The 16,243-nt window shown below is 41.2% G+C and overlaps 1 protein-coding gene across 2 annotated transcripts in view; it reads left to right on the forward strand.

Moving 5' to 3' along the window:
- The window catches only part of LOC118359745 (semaphorin-3F-like), a 48,585-nt gene extending 32,547 nt beyond the window's left edge, over window positions 1–16,038 (forward strand). The window contains exons 3-18 of one of the 2 annotated variants that reach the window (XM_035738423.2): window positions 4,560–4,720; window positions 5,507–5,569; window positions 5,697–5,816; window positions 5,889–5,982; window positions 6,093–6,212; window positions 6,408–6,553; window positions 7,308–7,422; window positions 7,913–7,982; window positions 8,149–8,293; window positions 8,755–8,977; window positions 9,447–9,535; window positions 9,647–9,688; window positions 9,820–9,977; window positions 10,145–10,212; window positions 10,443–10,573; window positions 10,697–16,038. In XM_035738423.2, the coding sequence (XP_035594316.1) occupies window positions 4,560–4,720; window positions 5,507–5,569; window positions 5,697–5,816; window positions 5,889–5,982; window positions 6,093–6,212; window positions 6,408–6,553; window positions 7,308–7,422; window positions 7,913–7,982; window positions 8,149–8,293; window positions 8,755–8,977; window positions 9,447–9,535; window positions 9,647–9,688; window positions 9,820–9,977; window positions 10,145–10,212; window positions 10,443–10,573; window positions 10,697–11,119 (2,168 nt within the window). In that variant the 3' untranslated portion in view covers window positions 11,120–16,038. Of the gene's footprint in view, window positions 1–4,559; window positions 4,721–5,506; window positions 5,570–5,696; window positions 5,983–6,092; window positions 6,213–6,407; window positions 6,554–7,307; window positions 7,423–7,912; window positions 7,983–8,148; window positions 8,294–8,754; window positions 8,978–9,446; window positions 9,536–9,646; window positions 9,689–9,819; window positions 9,978–10,144; window positions 10,213–10,442; window positions 10,574–10,696 lie in introns of both variants that reach the window. The other variant, XM_035738422.2, reaches the window with a different exon arrangement.
- The last annotated feature ends 205 nt before the right edge of the window (window positions 16,039–16,243 follow it).

The raw sequence follows: 16,243 nt of genomic DNA on the forward strand, positions 1-16,243 counted from the left end.
GTAAAGTGATTATCAATCAAGAGCAGTTGTATTAAGTAATAGTCAAATGTATTTTAACAAGTGAGAAGAGAATCATATAAAAAGTAATGAGAGCATTGTATTGTTAAAGGCAATTACTTTATATGAACATGTACTGCAATGTGAAACATGTATTTCTAGACACTGATTAAGTTTGGTGAGAAAGTGAAGTGTGATATTGTGTGTTCATCAATTAACAATGTACTTTGAGTTTTGAAACAACTGCCCTTTTGATTATATTAAAAAAAAAACTTTTGTACGAAGAGTTGTAAAAAGGTACCACATACTTGTGAAAATTGAAAAAAAATATGGTATTGACTGAATGATAATTATATAGGACTGATAACCGACTCACCCAGAACTGTTAACCGTACTGTTTGATGAGTGACTTGCCCACACGACCTCTAACATAATTACCTCACTGATACGTCTTGTACTGTGATATAAAATAGATCCATTACAACATTGGGAAGTAGGAACACTGGGGACACATACATTCTGTGGTGTTCATTCAGCGCAAGGCCTGAAATACGACTACTATACCCCAAACACCTAGTGATTCTAATCAAATCTACAGTACACTCTTCACCATTCTGATGATGTCATCTGCTATGTTTTACTTCAGTAACACTCCTGGTTTGACTGAGTTTTACACACATTGTTTTGGCAGTGCTTGTTTTCATGTGTGCGAATAAGAGAGAGAGGAAAAGACTCAGTCGGGCCCAAAAATTGGATGCAGCAGTAGGTTGAGCAACTCGTCATGGTTAACCTCAGACTTATCATATTTGTTACATCCTACAGTAGGCCTACAGATGCAGGATCTTAATTTGATCACCCTCAGGATAAATTTCCTGCATGCAGGACATTTCATACTTGTTGTGTATTTGAGGTTTAAAAAGGGATATGAAGTTTGTAATTTCCACTTTGAAATTACAGACTTGACTTTCCCTTATGAAAAACATAACCCCTTGAAAAATGTCCATGAATTATAATCCACATACTGTAACAATTCACATTTCCTGTTGCTGCATGATTATTTTCCTGCTGTAGCACACTGGCTCAAATTAAGATCCCACATCTGTATACCGTTATTCTCACAATGTAAAGCTGTTGGTTAAAATATTAAGTTATTTGTTCCATTATTCGTTTTAGTAACTGTTTCATTTTTGCACTACACTCAGCATGACCTTGTGTCCCTAAAGCACGGCGTGTTTCTGTTTTGAAGTCACAACAACTACTGATATTTTGCTAGTTACAGTACTAGGTAGCTCTGCTCATGGGGGAAGGCATTCACTACATTTTGATTTAAATGTATTTATTCTTTATTTTTTCAGGGTAATCTATTGAGGCCAGGGTCTCATTCTCAAGGGCACCCTGATCACAGTAATACAATGTGAAACAAAACAGCAATCAATACAACAACAAAAAATACAGCACAAAATGTAAGGAAAACTGTTACATTCCACAGTTAATGGGTCTTCAATCAACACTTTAAATTACCCAAGCGGCACCAGAGCATAGAAAATGTAATGACTTTTGTACATTTTTCCAACAGTGAGGTACATTAAAACTAAAAGAGGATTTACCTAATTTGGTGGAGACCTGAGGTAACTCAAGAGTTAACCAACCCTTTGAACAGGTTTGGTAACTCATGTTTTTATACTTCAACAACGAAGTTAGTTAAGTCGGAAGCTTGTGTAGTAGAGTTTTGTAAACAAAAAGGGAACAGTGAAGTGGTCTATGTGACTTTAATGAGGACCAGCCAACCTTTTGATACAGAATGCAGTGATGAGGATTACAACTCTGTGCTAGTATAAGCGTCAGTGTGGTTGCTCCGCCGTGGCAGAGAGGACCGACAGGCTTCAGCACCACTCAACACAATGGCCTCTGCCTGTGAAGCTGCCCACGACACATACTTCACACCTTATTGTTGGTTTGCCATGGGAAGAAGATAATTTGACCGCTAACAGATGGAGGTCGGGAGGTGGAAAGGTTAAAGGTCACTACAAGAAGTGTGATCCAGTTTGGAAAGATGGGCTACTGTAGTTCATACAGCATCAATGTGGCTGAAACAGATGTTATTGCGGGTGTAGCCAAATGCTTGTGTTCCCATCTCCAACAGTCCAGTAATATCTAACAAGACAACAATGCACACAAATGCCCATCAGTGCTATCTTCCAAAAGAGAGACAACGTTGAATTCTCATTTTAATGATGGAGATGAATGATTAGATTGTGAGATTGTCGCTGCTTTACAAATGGAACATTGCTATGGGAAGTGAAATCATTTATAAGTGACTGTTCCCCGCTATTCTATTACCACAAACCAGCGGAATCTATGTCTCAGACTATATAGCACTCAGTGAATTTCATTTAAGTCATCAACTCTGCATAACCTTTGCATGATTCTACTCTTAGGTGATGCAGTTGTATAGTAGTGTAGGCATACCCAGCATATTGTAAGTAAGTACATCTCAACATGCTTGTTTTAAGACTAGCCTTCCCTTCCCCACAGTGTAGAAACAGCCTCAGAGGGTCCATTAGTCCTGACCTTGATGGCCAGCAGGTGTGTCCTTTTTCAAACAGTCAGCCCTCGGTCCCACCCTTGCCCAAAGATATTGGATTTTCGGGATAAACCCACTTGGAATGGGATGAGAGGAGCCCTGAGAATAGAAGCCCGCTGCCCTCCCTGTCCTCCCTACGCACACCGAGCGTCCGGAATCCCAGGCGCTCCACAGAGCGGTGACGGACGGAATTCTACGGATTGTTTACAGATCAGTCACACAGCTGCGAGAGAGACAGACAGACGGCCACACTTCACCACCTAGTTAGAGGGCCAGATAACGGCACCAAACACATTCACATACCGCTCTCTGCTGCCCTCTCTTCTCTGATGTCCAAACTCACATAGTGTAACGGTTTTCCTCCTCTTCTTATGAGGAGTATGAAGGATCGGACCAAGGCGCAGTGTGGTAAGTGTTCATGTTATTTTTTATTTAAACTGAACACAAAACAAAATAACAAGAGAATGAACGAAAACGAAACAGTCCTGTCAGGTGCAGAAACACAAAACAGAAAACATCTACCCTCAACCCATAGTGGGAAAATAGGCTGCCTAAGTATGGTTCTCAATCAGAGACAACGACAGACAGCTGTCCCTGATTGAGAACCATACCCGGCCAAAAACAAAGAAATACAAAAACATAGAAAAAAGAACATAGAACGCCCACCCTAGTCACACCCTGGCCTAACCAAAATAGAGAATAAAAAGCCTCTCTATGGCCAGGGCGTGACACACACACACACACACACACACACACACACACACACACACACACACACACACACACACACACACACTAAGGGTATGCATATACTCTCGCAAGTGTATGGTCATTCATGAAGATATATCTGCCATATATGCATCTCTACTACAAAAAATGCATTGTCATATACCTACGTAAATGTAGACCTAACAGGTTTGTGGTTAACTAATATCCATGTCTTTTGAAAGGGTTACATTATATTTAAATGTGTTTTAGTACAACTAGGATGTTTCTTTCTTAACTCGAAGTAAACATTTTTGTTTTCCAAGCACAAATGTATCCTCTTAGTGTGAGCTAAATGAAGGTTCTGCTTCCATGTCTCCATTGTGCATCGTCCAAAGCCTGTTCCCAGAACCTTGGCCAGCGTATGACCGTGACCTTACACCACTATGGCTCTAGCTATTTTCATGTATTTAAAGTTTCGGACGGAGCCCAGACAGGTTAGCAGTTGGAAGGGCAGTAATACCTGGTGAGATCAAAGTGTGTCTGGTATGAGGCTAACGTGAGTCATTTATAGATACTCCCCCCAAGCCTCCATCGCCAAACTAACACCCACTCTCGTATAGTTGGAGGGTGGCATTGTCTTCACGCCCTCATAACCAGAATTTATGTCTAAAGTCAACGAGCTGCTCTCCCTGCACCCCCCTCATGAATATGAAGATTTAAATTGTCCCTCCAATAGAGAAGTGCCATTATCCTGTGTTATTTTAGACGGTTGACCATAAAACACATTACTTTGGATTGTGGCTTGGTATCTATCCCCATTGTGGCGGGCCAGTAAATCTGAGCTAGAACCCAAACTAATAGAGACAATAAGAGACTTGATAGACACACACACACACACAGAGACAGCTGAACCCATCTTTAATTTCCCCACCTGCTTCAGTGCCTTGGCTCACCTCACACTTATAAAGAGGGAGGTGTTTGGCTCCCTCTACTGTTTAATGCGTCATGGTACATTAACATTGTCTGTCCTTGATGCTTCTCAAACCAAGTCCAAGGTATTTCCTGTCCCCAAATGTATTCTGATCAAAATGAATTATGTCCGTCTGTCCGCCCATCTGTCTGTCTGTCTCTGTCTATCTGTCTGTCTGAATGTTTGTCTGTCTCTCTCTGTCTGTCTGCATGTCTTGTCGGTCTGTCTCTTTGCATCTCTCTCTCTCTCTGTCTGTCTATGTGTCTGTCTGTTTGCCTCTCTGTGTGTGTGCTGGTCCAGAGCTGTTGGAGACGCGGACGGCACGGCCCTTCTCCTTCTCCTTCAACACCAGTGACTACCGTATCCTGCACATGGACCAGGACCAGGGCCGTCTTTACCTGGGCAGCCGAGAGTACCTGGTGGCCCTGGACATGCACAACATCAACAAGGAGCCCCTCATAGTAAGAGCAAACACTATAATGACTCCTATGATAAATATTCCATAGAGATACATATTATACCTGATTAGATTTTCCTGACCAATATGGCCGTCCTGTATTCCTGTTTCCAGGATCCATTCTAGTGTTTTATTTACATGTATGTGGTAAATTTTCAAAACTCTTAGTACAAAACTCTTGTAGACTTGTAATGCAGCAAGTCTCATATTCAGAACGTTTTCTTGTGCATTAATTTTGCATGAAGACATCTTTCACAGCACAACCATTGATCCAAAATATAAGTAAACTTTGAAATACCATGACAACATTGATTTTAATCACCAAAACACATAATGATATCTTCTCAATTTAGTTATTGTAATAACCAGTTAATCCAATGGCTAAAAATGCAAGATACATGTTCCAAAATTGCCCTTTGAATGTAATATGCTACAGTACTGTAAATTCAAGACATGTACAGTTTTTCTTTAGGCAATACACTTGCACTATCCATTAATATGGACTGAATATCAAATTTCTATCCCATATGTGATCAAAAAAAATGACAGGCCTCTCTCATCTTTGTAAGTGGGAGAATTTGCACAATTGGTGGCTGACTAAATACTTCTTTGCCCCACTGTAATTCGGTTGCCATTTGTAGGCCTATGAGTGCAAATAATAGTAATACTTTATGTCTACAGGTATTTATGCCTTTGTGATGTTGTATTATAAGGCTTAGAATATGTTATGTCTACATGTAGAGGCACCAAATCTGAAATGTTGCATTTTGTACTCTTCTTCTTCCTTCAGATTCACTGGCCGGCCACTACCCAGAGGAAAGGAGAGTGTAGAATGACTGGAAAGGGTGGGCAGGTGAGTGCCCTTTACCTCTTGACTTTTAGCTTTGATGTATGAAAAGTGCTACACAAATTCTGCTGTTGTTGTATTTATGTAAAGTATGTACAGTGTATTGTAACTCTGTTCCCTCTGTACTAATCAGGGGGAGTGTGCAAACTTTGTGCGTCTGATTGAACCCTGGAATCGCACACACCTATACACCTGTGGCACAGGGGCCTATAAGCCTATCTGCACCTTCATCAACAGAGGATGGAGAGCAGAGGTACGGACACACACATGCACACAGACACACACACAAACATTCCTACCTCCATATATTGTCCTCTCTGTGCAGGAGTACCTGTTTAGGCTGGTCCCTGGCTATGGGGACTCAGGGAAAGGGAAATGCTCATATGACCCTCGACAGGAGAACGCTGCGGCCCTTATCAGTGAGACCTCTTCTTATCTGTTCATCATTACAGTTCCCACCACAGTCCTCCCTTATGGTACCTATAGCCATTATCATAATCCATTGTGCTGTTTCCTTCTCTGTATACAGATGGGAATCTGTATGCAGGGGTCCACGTTGACTTCATGGGCACGGATCCGGCCATCTTTAGAACCCTGGGGGACAGACCTGCTGTCAGGACGGAGCAATATGACTCCCGCTGGCTGAATGGTGAGTTGGCCCCTCTGACTCACAGGTGACAGACACACTGAGCAACCCATGACTGCTTTTCCCTGAGAAAAAGTCAGCCACACTAGCTGTCTGTGCCTAGGTACATCGCTTATATTTCTCTCTCTCGCTCTCTCTGTCACTCTCTTGCTTACCCTCCTTTCTCAAATGGACTCATCTCCCTCACTTCGTCTCCAGAGCCAGTGTTTGTTAAGATCCAGCAGATTCCTGACAGCTCCGAGAGGAATGATGATAAACTCTACTTCTTCTTCCGGGAGAAGAGTCTGGATGGTGCCGGGGGGGCCAGCCCCAGTGTCCTGGCCAGGGTGGGCAGAGTATGCCTGGTGAGAGACCCCCGTATATCCCCCTGACCGCACAAAGACACACGCACGCACACAAACACACATTTTGAAAAACCGTTATGAAACAGAAAATACATGGAGTATACCAAACATTAGGTACACCTTCCTAATATTGAGTTGCACCCCCCCTCTTTTGCCCTCAGAACAGCCTCAATTTGTCAGGGCATGGATTCTACAAGGTGTGGAAAGTGTTCCACAGGGATGCTGGCCCATGTTGACTCTAATGCTTCCCACAGTTGTGTCAAGTCTTTAGGTGGTGGACTCATTCTTGAAACACACGTGAAAAGCATGAAAAACCCAGCAGTGTTACAATTCTTGACACAAACCGGTGCGCCTGGCACCAACTACCGTACCCCGTTATTTTGTCTTGCCCATTCACCCTCTGAATGGCACACATACACAATCCATGTCTCAATTGTCTCAAAGCTTAAACATCCTTCTTTATCCATTCTCCTCCCCTTCGTCTACACTGTAAGGGATTAATAAGGGATCATACATTTCACCTGGACAGTCTGTCATGGAAAGAGCAGGTATTCTTAATGTTTTGTACACTCAGTGTAAGTCTTCATATTAAAGTTATGGTAATACCTTCGTTTCAAAGGATCTTCTCCCGTTTTGTGCCCACAGAACACACAACCATTGGACCCTAGAATGCCAAATGGTGGTGGTGATGATATTGAGTGATCTTGCAAATGTAAATGTGTAAATGATTCCAAACTTTGTTTCACCTCCCCAGAATGATGATGGGGGTCAGAGGTCACTGGTCAACAAGTGGACGACCTTCCTGAAAGCTCGGCTGGTGTGCTCAGTGATAGGGAGCGATGGTGTGGAGACCTATTTCGACGAGCTGAGTGAGACTGCTTTTCATTGCTACTGTAATGACAGCAGGCTGCAATTCAATCAATTGCAGATAAAGGAAAACCACAATGCTGCTTTACTCTGAATGTTTACAGCCTTTCACCTTGTTTTGACACTTGTTTATAGAAAAGGCACTGTTACACCTGCAGTACCTGTCAAAAGTTTGGACACCTACTCATTCCAGAGTTTTTCTTAATTGTTACTCTTTTCTACATTGTAGAATAATAGTGAAGACATTAAAACTATGAAATAACACATATGGAATCATGTATTAACCAAAATATATTTTATATTTTAAATATATATTTTGATTTGTTTAACACTTTTTTGCTTACTACATGATTCCATATGTGTTTTTTTAATAGTTTTGATGTCTTCACTATTATTCTATAATGTAGAAAACAGTTAAAAAAAAAAAAAAACCTTGAAGGAGGTGTGTCCAAACGTTTGACTGGTACTGTATGTCAACATGCTTCCTTTCAGAGGATGTCTTCATTCAGCCAACACAAGACCTTCGCAATCCTGTCGTGTACGCCGTCTTTTCCACTGCGGGGTAATATATCACTTGAATCATTCCAAAATGTTGCCCACGACCATACATTCTATGTCCTTTGTTAGTGCTGAACTGAAACCATAGCCTGCCCACCCAGTAGTTCTCCGCGACTTGGGTAGTTTATTTTGACGACTCTCTTCCACCACCTTTCCACCTCTTTCCTTAGTTCTGTGTTTAAGGGCTCAGCCGTGTGTGTGTACTCTATGTCCGACATCCGCAATGTCTTCAATGGCCCTTTCTCACACAAGCACGGACACAACTACCAGTGGACCCCCTACACTGGAAAGATCCCCTACCCTCGCCCTGGAACAGTACGTACACTCAGTCCCAAATACTTCCAGTAAATACTGGAATGTAGCAACATGATAATGAGATAACAGATTAATGAATGGTAGATGATTTGACTACTTGACAGTAGCCTAATAAACAAACAAATAAATTATGGATAGTTTTTTTTGAGTACTATATGTCCTCTATAGCGTCAAAGTTGTTCAATCTAGATCAACAAATAATCTATAGAAAGAATGTGCCAAACTGTCATTGTCTTTGTGTGGTCAAAATCAAATAATTCCCGTGATGCAACATACAGCAAGATGTGCTACATGACGGTCGTATTCATTTGTGCACATCGTTGTGTAATGGAAAACGATAGGATGCAGTTCTGATAGATAAGTCCTGATATTCCTTCCCTGTTTCAGACTGTTTTCTTCCATTTAGTGTCTACTGAACATGATCTAGTTCAACCAGAGCTCTCTGTCTTCTTCATCTACAGTGTCCAGGAGGAACGTTCACCCCAGGCCTCCGCTCCACCAAGGAGTTTTCGGATGAGGCGGTGAATTTTGTGAGGGCGCACCCCCTCATGTACCACTCTGTCTACCCCATACACAAGAGGCCTCTGGTGGTGCGAACGGGGGTGGACTACCGCTTCACCTCCATCGTGGTGGACCTGGTGGATGCTGTGGACGGGAGGTATGAGGTGCTCTTCCTGGGCACTGGTGAGTCACGCTGCAAGCCAGGTTCTTCCAGGGGCCCTATGTAATCAAGCATCTCAGAGTAGGAGTGCTGATTTAGGATCAGTTTGCATCTCAGAGTAGGAGTGCTGATTTAGGATCAGTTTGTATCTCATATTATTGCCTTTCAGATCACAATGAATAAGATTACATGGACAGGGGGTGGATCTGATTCTAGATCAGCCTTTATACTCTGAGACGCTTGCTACATACGGCCCCAGATTGGGTCAAATCCTAAATTGAGATGTGTGTGTGTGTACAGCTGGAAGTGGATAATTCATGCCTTGATAATAGAAATCATAATTTGATTAATATCAAATCATCTTCACGTACCTCAAGTTAGGAGTTAGCTCTCAGTTAATAATTTTCTTTGAGCTCAGTATCTTCTTCTAGGTTATTTAGGCTATCTGTGGTACTATGTACACTATGAACCGCTCTCCCCTCTTTTTTGTAGATCGTGGGACAGTCCAAAAGGTGATAGTACTTCCTAAAGACACTAGCACAACGGAAGAACTCACGTTAGAGGAGGTGGAGGTGTTCAGGGTAATGACAATAATTTGACTGTGAATGTGAAGTGAGATAGGACAATCCAAAAGTTTAATTCCGCAATATATTATATTTTCCTGACACATTATGTGCTCTTTCTTTTTGCAGAATCCAGCTCCTATTAAGACTATGAAGCTATCATCAAAAAGGGTAGGCTTCATCAATTATAATTTGCTCATCTATGAATACTGCTATTGTTGTTGTTGTTGTTGTTGTTGTTGCTGTTGTTGCTGTTGTTGTTATGCCTCTGATAGCCCTTCCTCTCCCATTCTGACACACAGCAACAGCTGTATGTGTCGTCAGAGATGGGGCTTACCCAGGTGTCCCTGCACAGGTGTGGCGTCTATGGGAAGGCCTGTTCAGACTGCTGCCTGGCCAGAGACCCTTACTGTGCCTGGGATGGGGAGACCTGCTCTGCCTTTAGCCCCTCCACCAAGAGGTTAGGCACCTCAGCACCAATTAAGGGGTTACATAACATGCTTGTACTGTATTAGTTTAGATGTTTAAAATAGGATATCATTCCATCCAAACTGAATACTGGGTTTTAGGCATAAGTCAATGTTGTGATAATGTATAGTCATCCACTGTTCCTATTCTTGTTCACAGGCGGAGCAGAAGACAGGATATTAAGCATGGAGACCCCTTGCGGCAGTGCAGAGGGTTCAATGCAAAAGGTATGTGATCACAGCCAAAGTACTGAACATTAGATCTCATATTTCATTTTATATAGAGTGTGTATCTGAAAGCCTGGTGAATTTATTTTTTGTAAAAGGAGTATAATGTCACTGCATACAAAGGTCTCACAACAAAATCTCACAAATGAGTTAACCACTGTTAACGGGGTTAAAAGGCCTTTGATTCAGATATCTACTCCATTGTATTTCTCTGATTCTCTCCCCTTCAGTTGAGAAGCGTCTCAGTGAAACAGTGCAGTTTGGGGTGGAGGGGAGTAGCACTTTCCTGGAGTGCCAACCCAGATCTCCACAAGCGACAGTCAAATGGCTCTACCAGAAACCAGACGGCAGGAGGAAAGTGGTACGACAAGGCCTAAGGGATCGTTAAATTCGTTAAATAGCTTTTGTATCATGTCTGTAGATAATGTCGTCTTCTCCCTTTCTCTCACAATGATGTTCTTTATCTTCCTCTCTCCCCTCCCAGCTGAGCCGAGACAGAGAGGTGCTGAAGACTGGTCACGGCATCCTGCTTAAGTCTTTGAGCCATGCCGACGGGGGGCTGTACAACTGCCTGGCCACCGAGAACAACTTCAAGCACACGGTGGCCCGCGTGGCCCTCCGCATCCTGGACCGGGAGATTGTGGAGGCCCTCACCTCCCCGGACGGCCCCCCGGAGGACCAGAACCCCCATCACCACCGACACCCCCACCACCACCCTCCGCCTCCACCACCCCCTCCTCACAACCTGCCCCCGCAGTTCTCCTCCCAGCCGGAGATCCGCCTCATCAACCAGTACTGTCAGTCCTACTGGCAGCAGCTCAACCTCAACCTGCCCACCAAACGCACTAGCAGGAGGCACACTGAGAGCCAGCCAGAGCCAGCCCCGGGGGCCCCTAGCCAGTCCTAAACCCCATCTCCCTCCCTCTACTCCACTGGTACCTGGGCCAAGCCCTGTAGGGCCACTGTGGCCCTGCACAATGGTAACGGGCAGACTCACTCATGTTGTTGTGATTTTGTTGTTGTTGTTGTTGTTGTTGTTGTTTATCTCACTCCCATTTAGGGTTAGTCTCCATGAGCCCAATTCTAACTTTAGATCTGTGCACATAGCTCTGTGGTTTCTTGCAAAATTGGTGTTACACACACGGAGTGTTTGGTCATATGAATCTTTAGATTAATCTGCAAATGAACTACCCTATTCCGTCCAAGCTAGTAACCTGGTTAGTAACTAGTAACTAGTTAGAGCCTTGAATGCTGATTGGCTGACATCCGTGGTATATCAGACCGTATACCACAGGTATGACAAAACATTTATTTTTTCTGCTGTAATTATGTTGGTAACCAGTTTATAATAGCAATAAGGCACCTCGGGGGTTTGTCGTACATGGCCAATATACCAAGGCTAAGGGCTGAATCCAGGCCCTCTGCGATGCTTAGTGCCTAAGAACAGCCCTTAGCCGTGGTATATTGGCCATATACCACACCCCCCCATGCCTTATTGTTTAAGAATGTCACATTGTATTGTATCACTCAGTGTAAGAAATTTTAGAAACTGCAGAGGATTTTGTTAGTGTACACAATAGTTGCCTAGCCACCACCATGGCAGTTAGGTGATATAGAGACACTGTATCATATGAATCATTGTAAAATGTGTCACATGTTGTATGGCTGCCTCAACCTCACTTTTTACAATCCATTTGTTCCACTGAATCTAGTTGATGAAACATGGGCAATTTAATAGTATTACGTATATTATGTTTCCATTCTAAATATTGTTACAATAGAATCCTGTCAATGTCAAGTCAGAAAGAATAAGGCTCAGTTTTGGGTCGTTCTTGAATTGCGGTGGCATCTGGCCTTGGCATTTTGGCAGAAATAGTTTTTTAATGTTTAAAAATTGATTCTATTCTAAATCAACTAATGTGGAAGTTTAATGACTAATTATTTGTACCATTATGATTACATTGTGCCACCAGTAGGAGTAGTGACAGCAATGACTGTCACCCCAATGACTGTCACCCCAATGACACATTTAAGGTAATAGAGGATTTTCTTAAATGGAGGCCACAAATGTTCAAATCTATGGTCACAATGTCATTTCCCATCTTTTAAATTGAGTAACACCAATGACACTTTCCATTTACACATACTAAATTATCAATGGAATCCTCAAATTTGTGACATACTAAAAGGGTGTGATTAGCTAATAACTTTCTTTAATATAGACCCCTCCCCAATAACAATTTGCCGCTCGAGGGATTGCTAAATGTCCTTCTATAGCACCAATGACATAAAACTTAGGGTCACATAATATTTGTAAAAGAATAAAAACAATAATTGGTTCTATTGTTCTTTGCTAGGGATGGGCAACGGCGGCTCACTTTTGTAGGCCCGTGGACCCCCCCCCCCAACTTCATGTTGAGAGTTAGAATAGTAGAATACACAAGGTGCAATTTACAAATTTGGTTGTGCATCAGCAGTTTTTCTCTTATTATGTCAGTCACAGACAGTCACTCAATTAGCTTATGTTTAGGTTGGCAGGTAGCCTAGTGGTTAAGAGTGTTAGGCCAGTAACCAAAAGGTCACTGGTTTGAATCCCTGAGCCAACCAGGTGAAAAAAATCTGCCAATGTGACCTTGAGCAGATCTATGTCAGGTTGGACTTTTCATGAATCCACTGCTCTTTCTCTCACCCACGCCATGAATATTTATTTTGAGACTGTACATATTCCTGTAAGTTCTGCACTTTGGTGGTGGGGGTGTAAGGGATAGGATGGGGTAGGGGGTATTATTATGATCTATTGTTGATTGACAGGACCAATATTCACAGAAAGAGGCTTTCATGAAAAATAGGTAGACCTTTTTGGAAATTAAAAATATAAATATTTCAATGAATAAATTATTATGGATAGGAAGCCGTAATACTGTAGTACAGCAACGTGCTGAGCAAGGCACTTAACCCTAGTTGCTCTGGATAAGAGCATCTGCTTAAATGTTTCACCAAAACATATTTTTTTTGATAGCTGGCTAAACTAACTCACCTATCTAAATCGGTAGTAATTATGATCGAATTACTGACTTTGATTTTGTTAGTCACACTCACTCAGATATCATAGGAAATTAGCTGTAAAACTCCAAATGATTATCTCCTCCCCATGGCAAAATGAGTAGAATTTTGTGGGCCCCTCATGATGAGTTCAGATTTTTGGTGGCCCCCACCCCTATCCAAGATGTCCATCCCTGATCTAAAAATATATGATATACTTTTGTTTACATTCTAGCATTCAAAGTAATAGATAGATAACCCTAAAACATGTTACTACAACTCTACTCATCACTACTGGGACAATCCAGTTTGCTTTCCCTAAATACTTTAAACAATGCCTAAACATAAAATATTGCAGTATAAAATACTTGCATTATAATTTGTCATTTATAAACAGTTCAATATAAACAAAAGCATGTATGATGTGTAACTATTTGTATTTTTCAATCGTTTTTCATGGTGGCAAAAGCGATGGACGCAAATGCCACCGCAATTCAAGAATTACCCGTTTACATGTTTTTCGTCTGCCATTTCTTAAGATTCTGATATAATCTATTTTAAAACATGACATTTCACAGAAAATGTGGAATATCAGACACTCCTGCTTAATTTGACCAAACATTTGTTAGCAGGAAGAAACTGACCAAATTAGTCTCTATTTCTTTTTATTGGTTGGACTCCTGGGGTTATGCAATTGCTGTTGTTTTTTAACCCAATACTATACTTACTAAACACAAAACCATTAGTGTCAGCTAAAAAGCTATCCAAGTCTAATGTTTGAGTAAATTGCTTCGACCTTGTGCTTCTTTCTGCTCAGCACTTCAACAGTGTGTTATAGGCAGAGACCAAATTTTGGACCAAACACTGTTCCATTCTCCAGCCAAGACTATCAAGGGATTAAAAAAGAAACATGTACATAGAGCAAGTTTGGTTTGGAATGACTCAGAAAAAGAGATTCATTAGCTGTTGATAATTGCAGCGAGAAAAGAAAATGGAGACAGTATAGGGGTATTCCATTGTGTTGCTTCGAAATGGCAGTACATATTCTCTCTTCAGTGGGAGTTACATTACTTTTACAACAGCTTTACATCAGATGAGAAACTGATCCAACAGAAACTGGACTGGAAGGGTCTTTAAAATGTGACTATGTGACATGGCCACACTGTATTTTTCTTGTCCTCTAGAGATGAGTCATTAGTATACTCACTAGCACTCACCTGGCTCTATCATGTGCTTTTGTTGGATACCACACGTATTCAGTGCATTCATATGGTATGAATACATGTAAAGGACTTTTAGATCTCACAGATCTATGTCAGGTTTGGACTTTTCATGAATCCACTGCTCTTTCTCTCACCCACGCCATGAAACATATTTATTTTGAGACTGTACATATTCCTGTAAGTTCTGCACTTTGGTGGTGGGGGTGTAAGGGATGGGATGGGGTAGGGGGTATTATTATGATCTATTGTTGATTGACAGGACCAATATTCACAGAAAGAGGCTTTCATCAAAAATAGGTAGACCTTTTTGGAAATGAAAAATATTAATAAATATGAATCAATAAAATATGAATAAATGATTATGGATAGGAAGCCATTATACTGTAGTACAGCAACGTGCTGACAGATTACTCAACTCTGAAGCCAAAGAATCCTCTATTTGAATGAAAACGTGTTCTATTTAAAGGTCCAATGGAGCCATTTGTATATCAATATCAAATCCTTTCTGGGTAACAATTAAGTATCTTACTGTGATTGTTTTCAATTAAAATTGTAAAAAATAAACAAAAATAGCTTCTTAGCAAAGAGCAATATTTCAAGCAATAATTTAGCTTGGACTGTCCTGGAGTTGTGGGGCCTAATTGGAGGAGCCTAATAGGAGGGATATGTAACCTGAAAACTAGCTGTTATTGGAAGAGAGGTTTACAACTCTTTGTTATTGGTCTAATAACTTATAACACCTGGTAATGTTGCCAGGCAGACCAAAACTCCATCCCACTAAAACAGGCAGAAATTTCAGGTGGTCTTTTCAAACAGCTCTTACACTAAATGTGCATTATGATAATTTTCACAATTTCACAGTATTATTCCAACCTCATAGTGTGGAAATATAAATATAAAACACAGAAAATCACATTTTTGACTGCACTGGGCCTTTAACATATTTTTCACTATATTCACATTCTTTGTGGCTTTACATGGCTTCTTTGTCTTTTCTTAGCTATAGAGTTTGAATCCAGAAATGTCTACCTGTCTCGTTTCTGGAATATTATTTGTAATAAAACAAAAGTCACTCAAACAAAACAATGTAACGCTTGGTACCATATTCCTTCTAGAGTATGTCTGTGACCTGATTCAAGAGTGACATGAGTAAATTAACATTTTAAAAGGGAGTTACGGGTGAATAACAAACCCATTTCATTCAGTAACTATACAATTATTTTGTTCCCAAAACTATTCATTGGTGTCAGCCATCTTGGCCTTTTAGAGAGGCCTTTCCACTCCCTACTGCGTCTAACCAGTCAGCCAATCAGAGTGGCTTATATGCAAGCCACAATGGTTGGCTTCAGCAGGAAATTCCACTGTAGCTTAGTGCAGGTCACAACCCTTCGCAGAAGGAATACTGTGCATTTAGCGGTTCTTTGTCTTGCTGTTTTTTGGGCTTGTGTGTTTGTCATTGAGCTACGTTGACTCTATCTGTGTTTTTTCTTTGTACTTGTAGATGTGTTTGTGTTAGTTTAAATTGATATGGTTGTTTGTAATAAATATTATTTTATTATTATGATATGTGTTAGCTTTGGTATTTCAGTAGAGATTAATGATATAGTGTATCCAGATTGGAGAATGTTTGAATTTAGTCTCCTTCCACTCTCTTCAGTTAGTTTCATGTTTTAATGTCACAGTGAATTACCTTTCTTGCAAGTTCTAACCCCAACAATACAGTCATCAATAACAATGTAACACTAACAATAACAAGCTCAAACTAA

Source organism: Oncorhynchus keta, chromosome 27, assembly GCF_023373465.1.
Source record: "Oncorhynchus keta strain PuntledgeMale-10-30-2019 chromosome 27, Oket_V2, whole genome shotgun sequence".
Taxonomy (NCBI): Eukaryota; Metazoa; Chordata; class Actinopteri; order Salmoniformes; family Salmonidae; genus Oncorhynchus; species Oncorhynchus keta.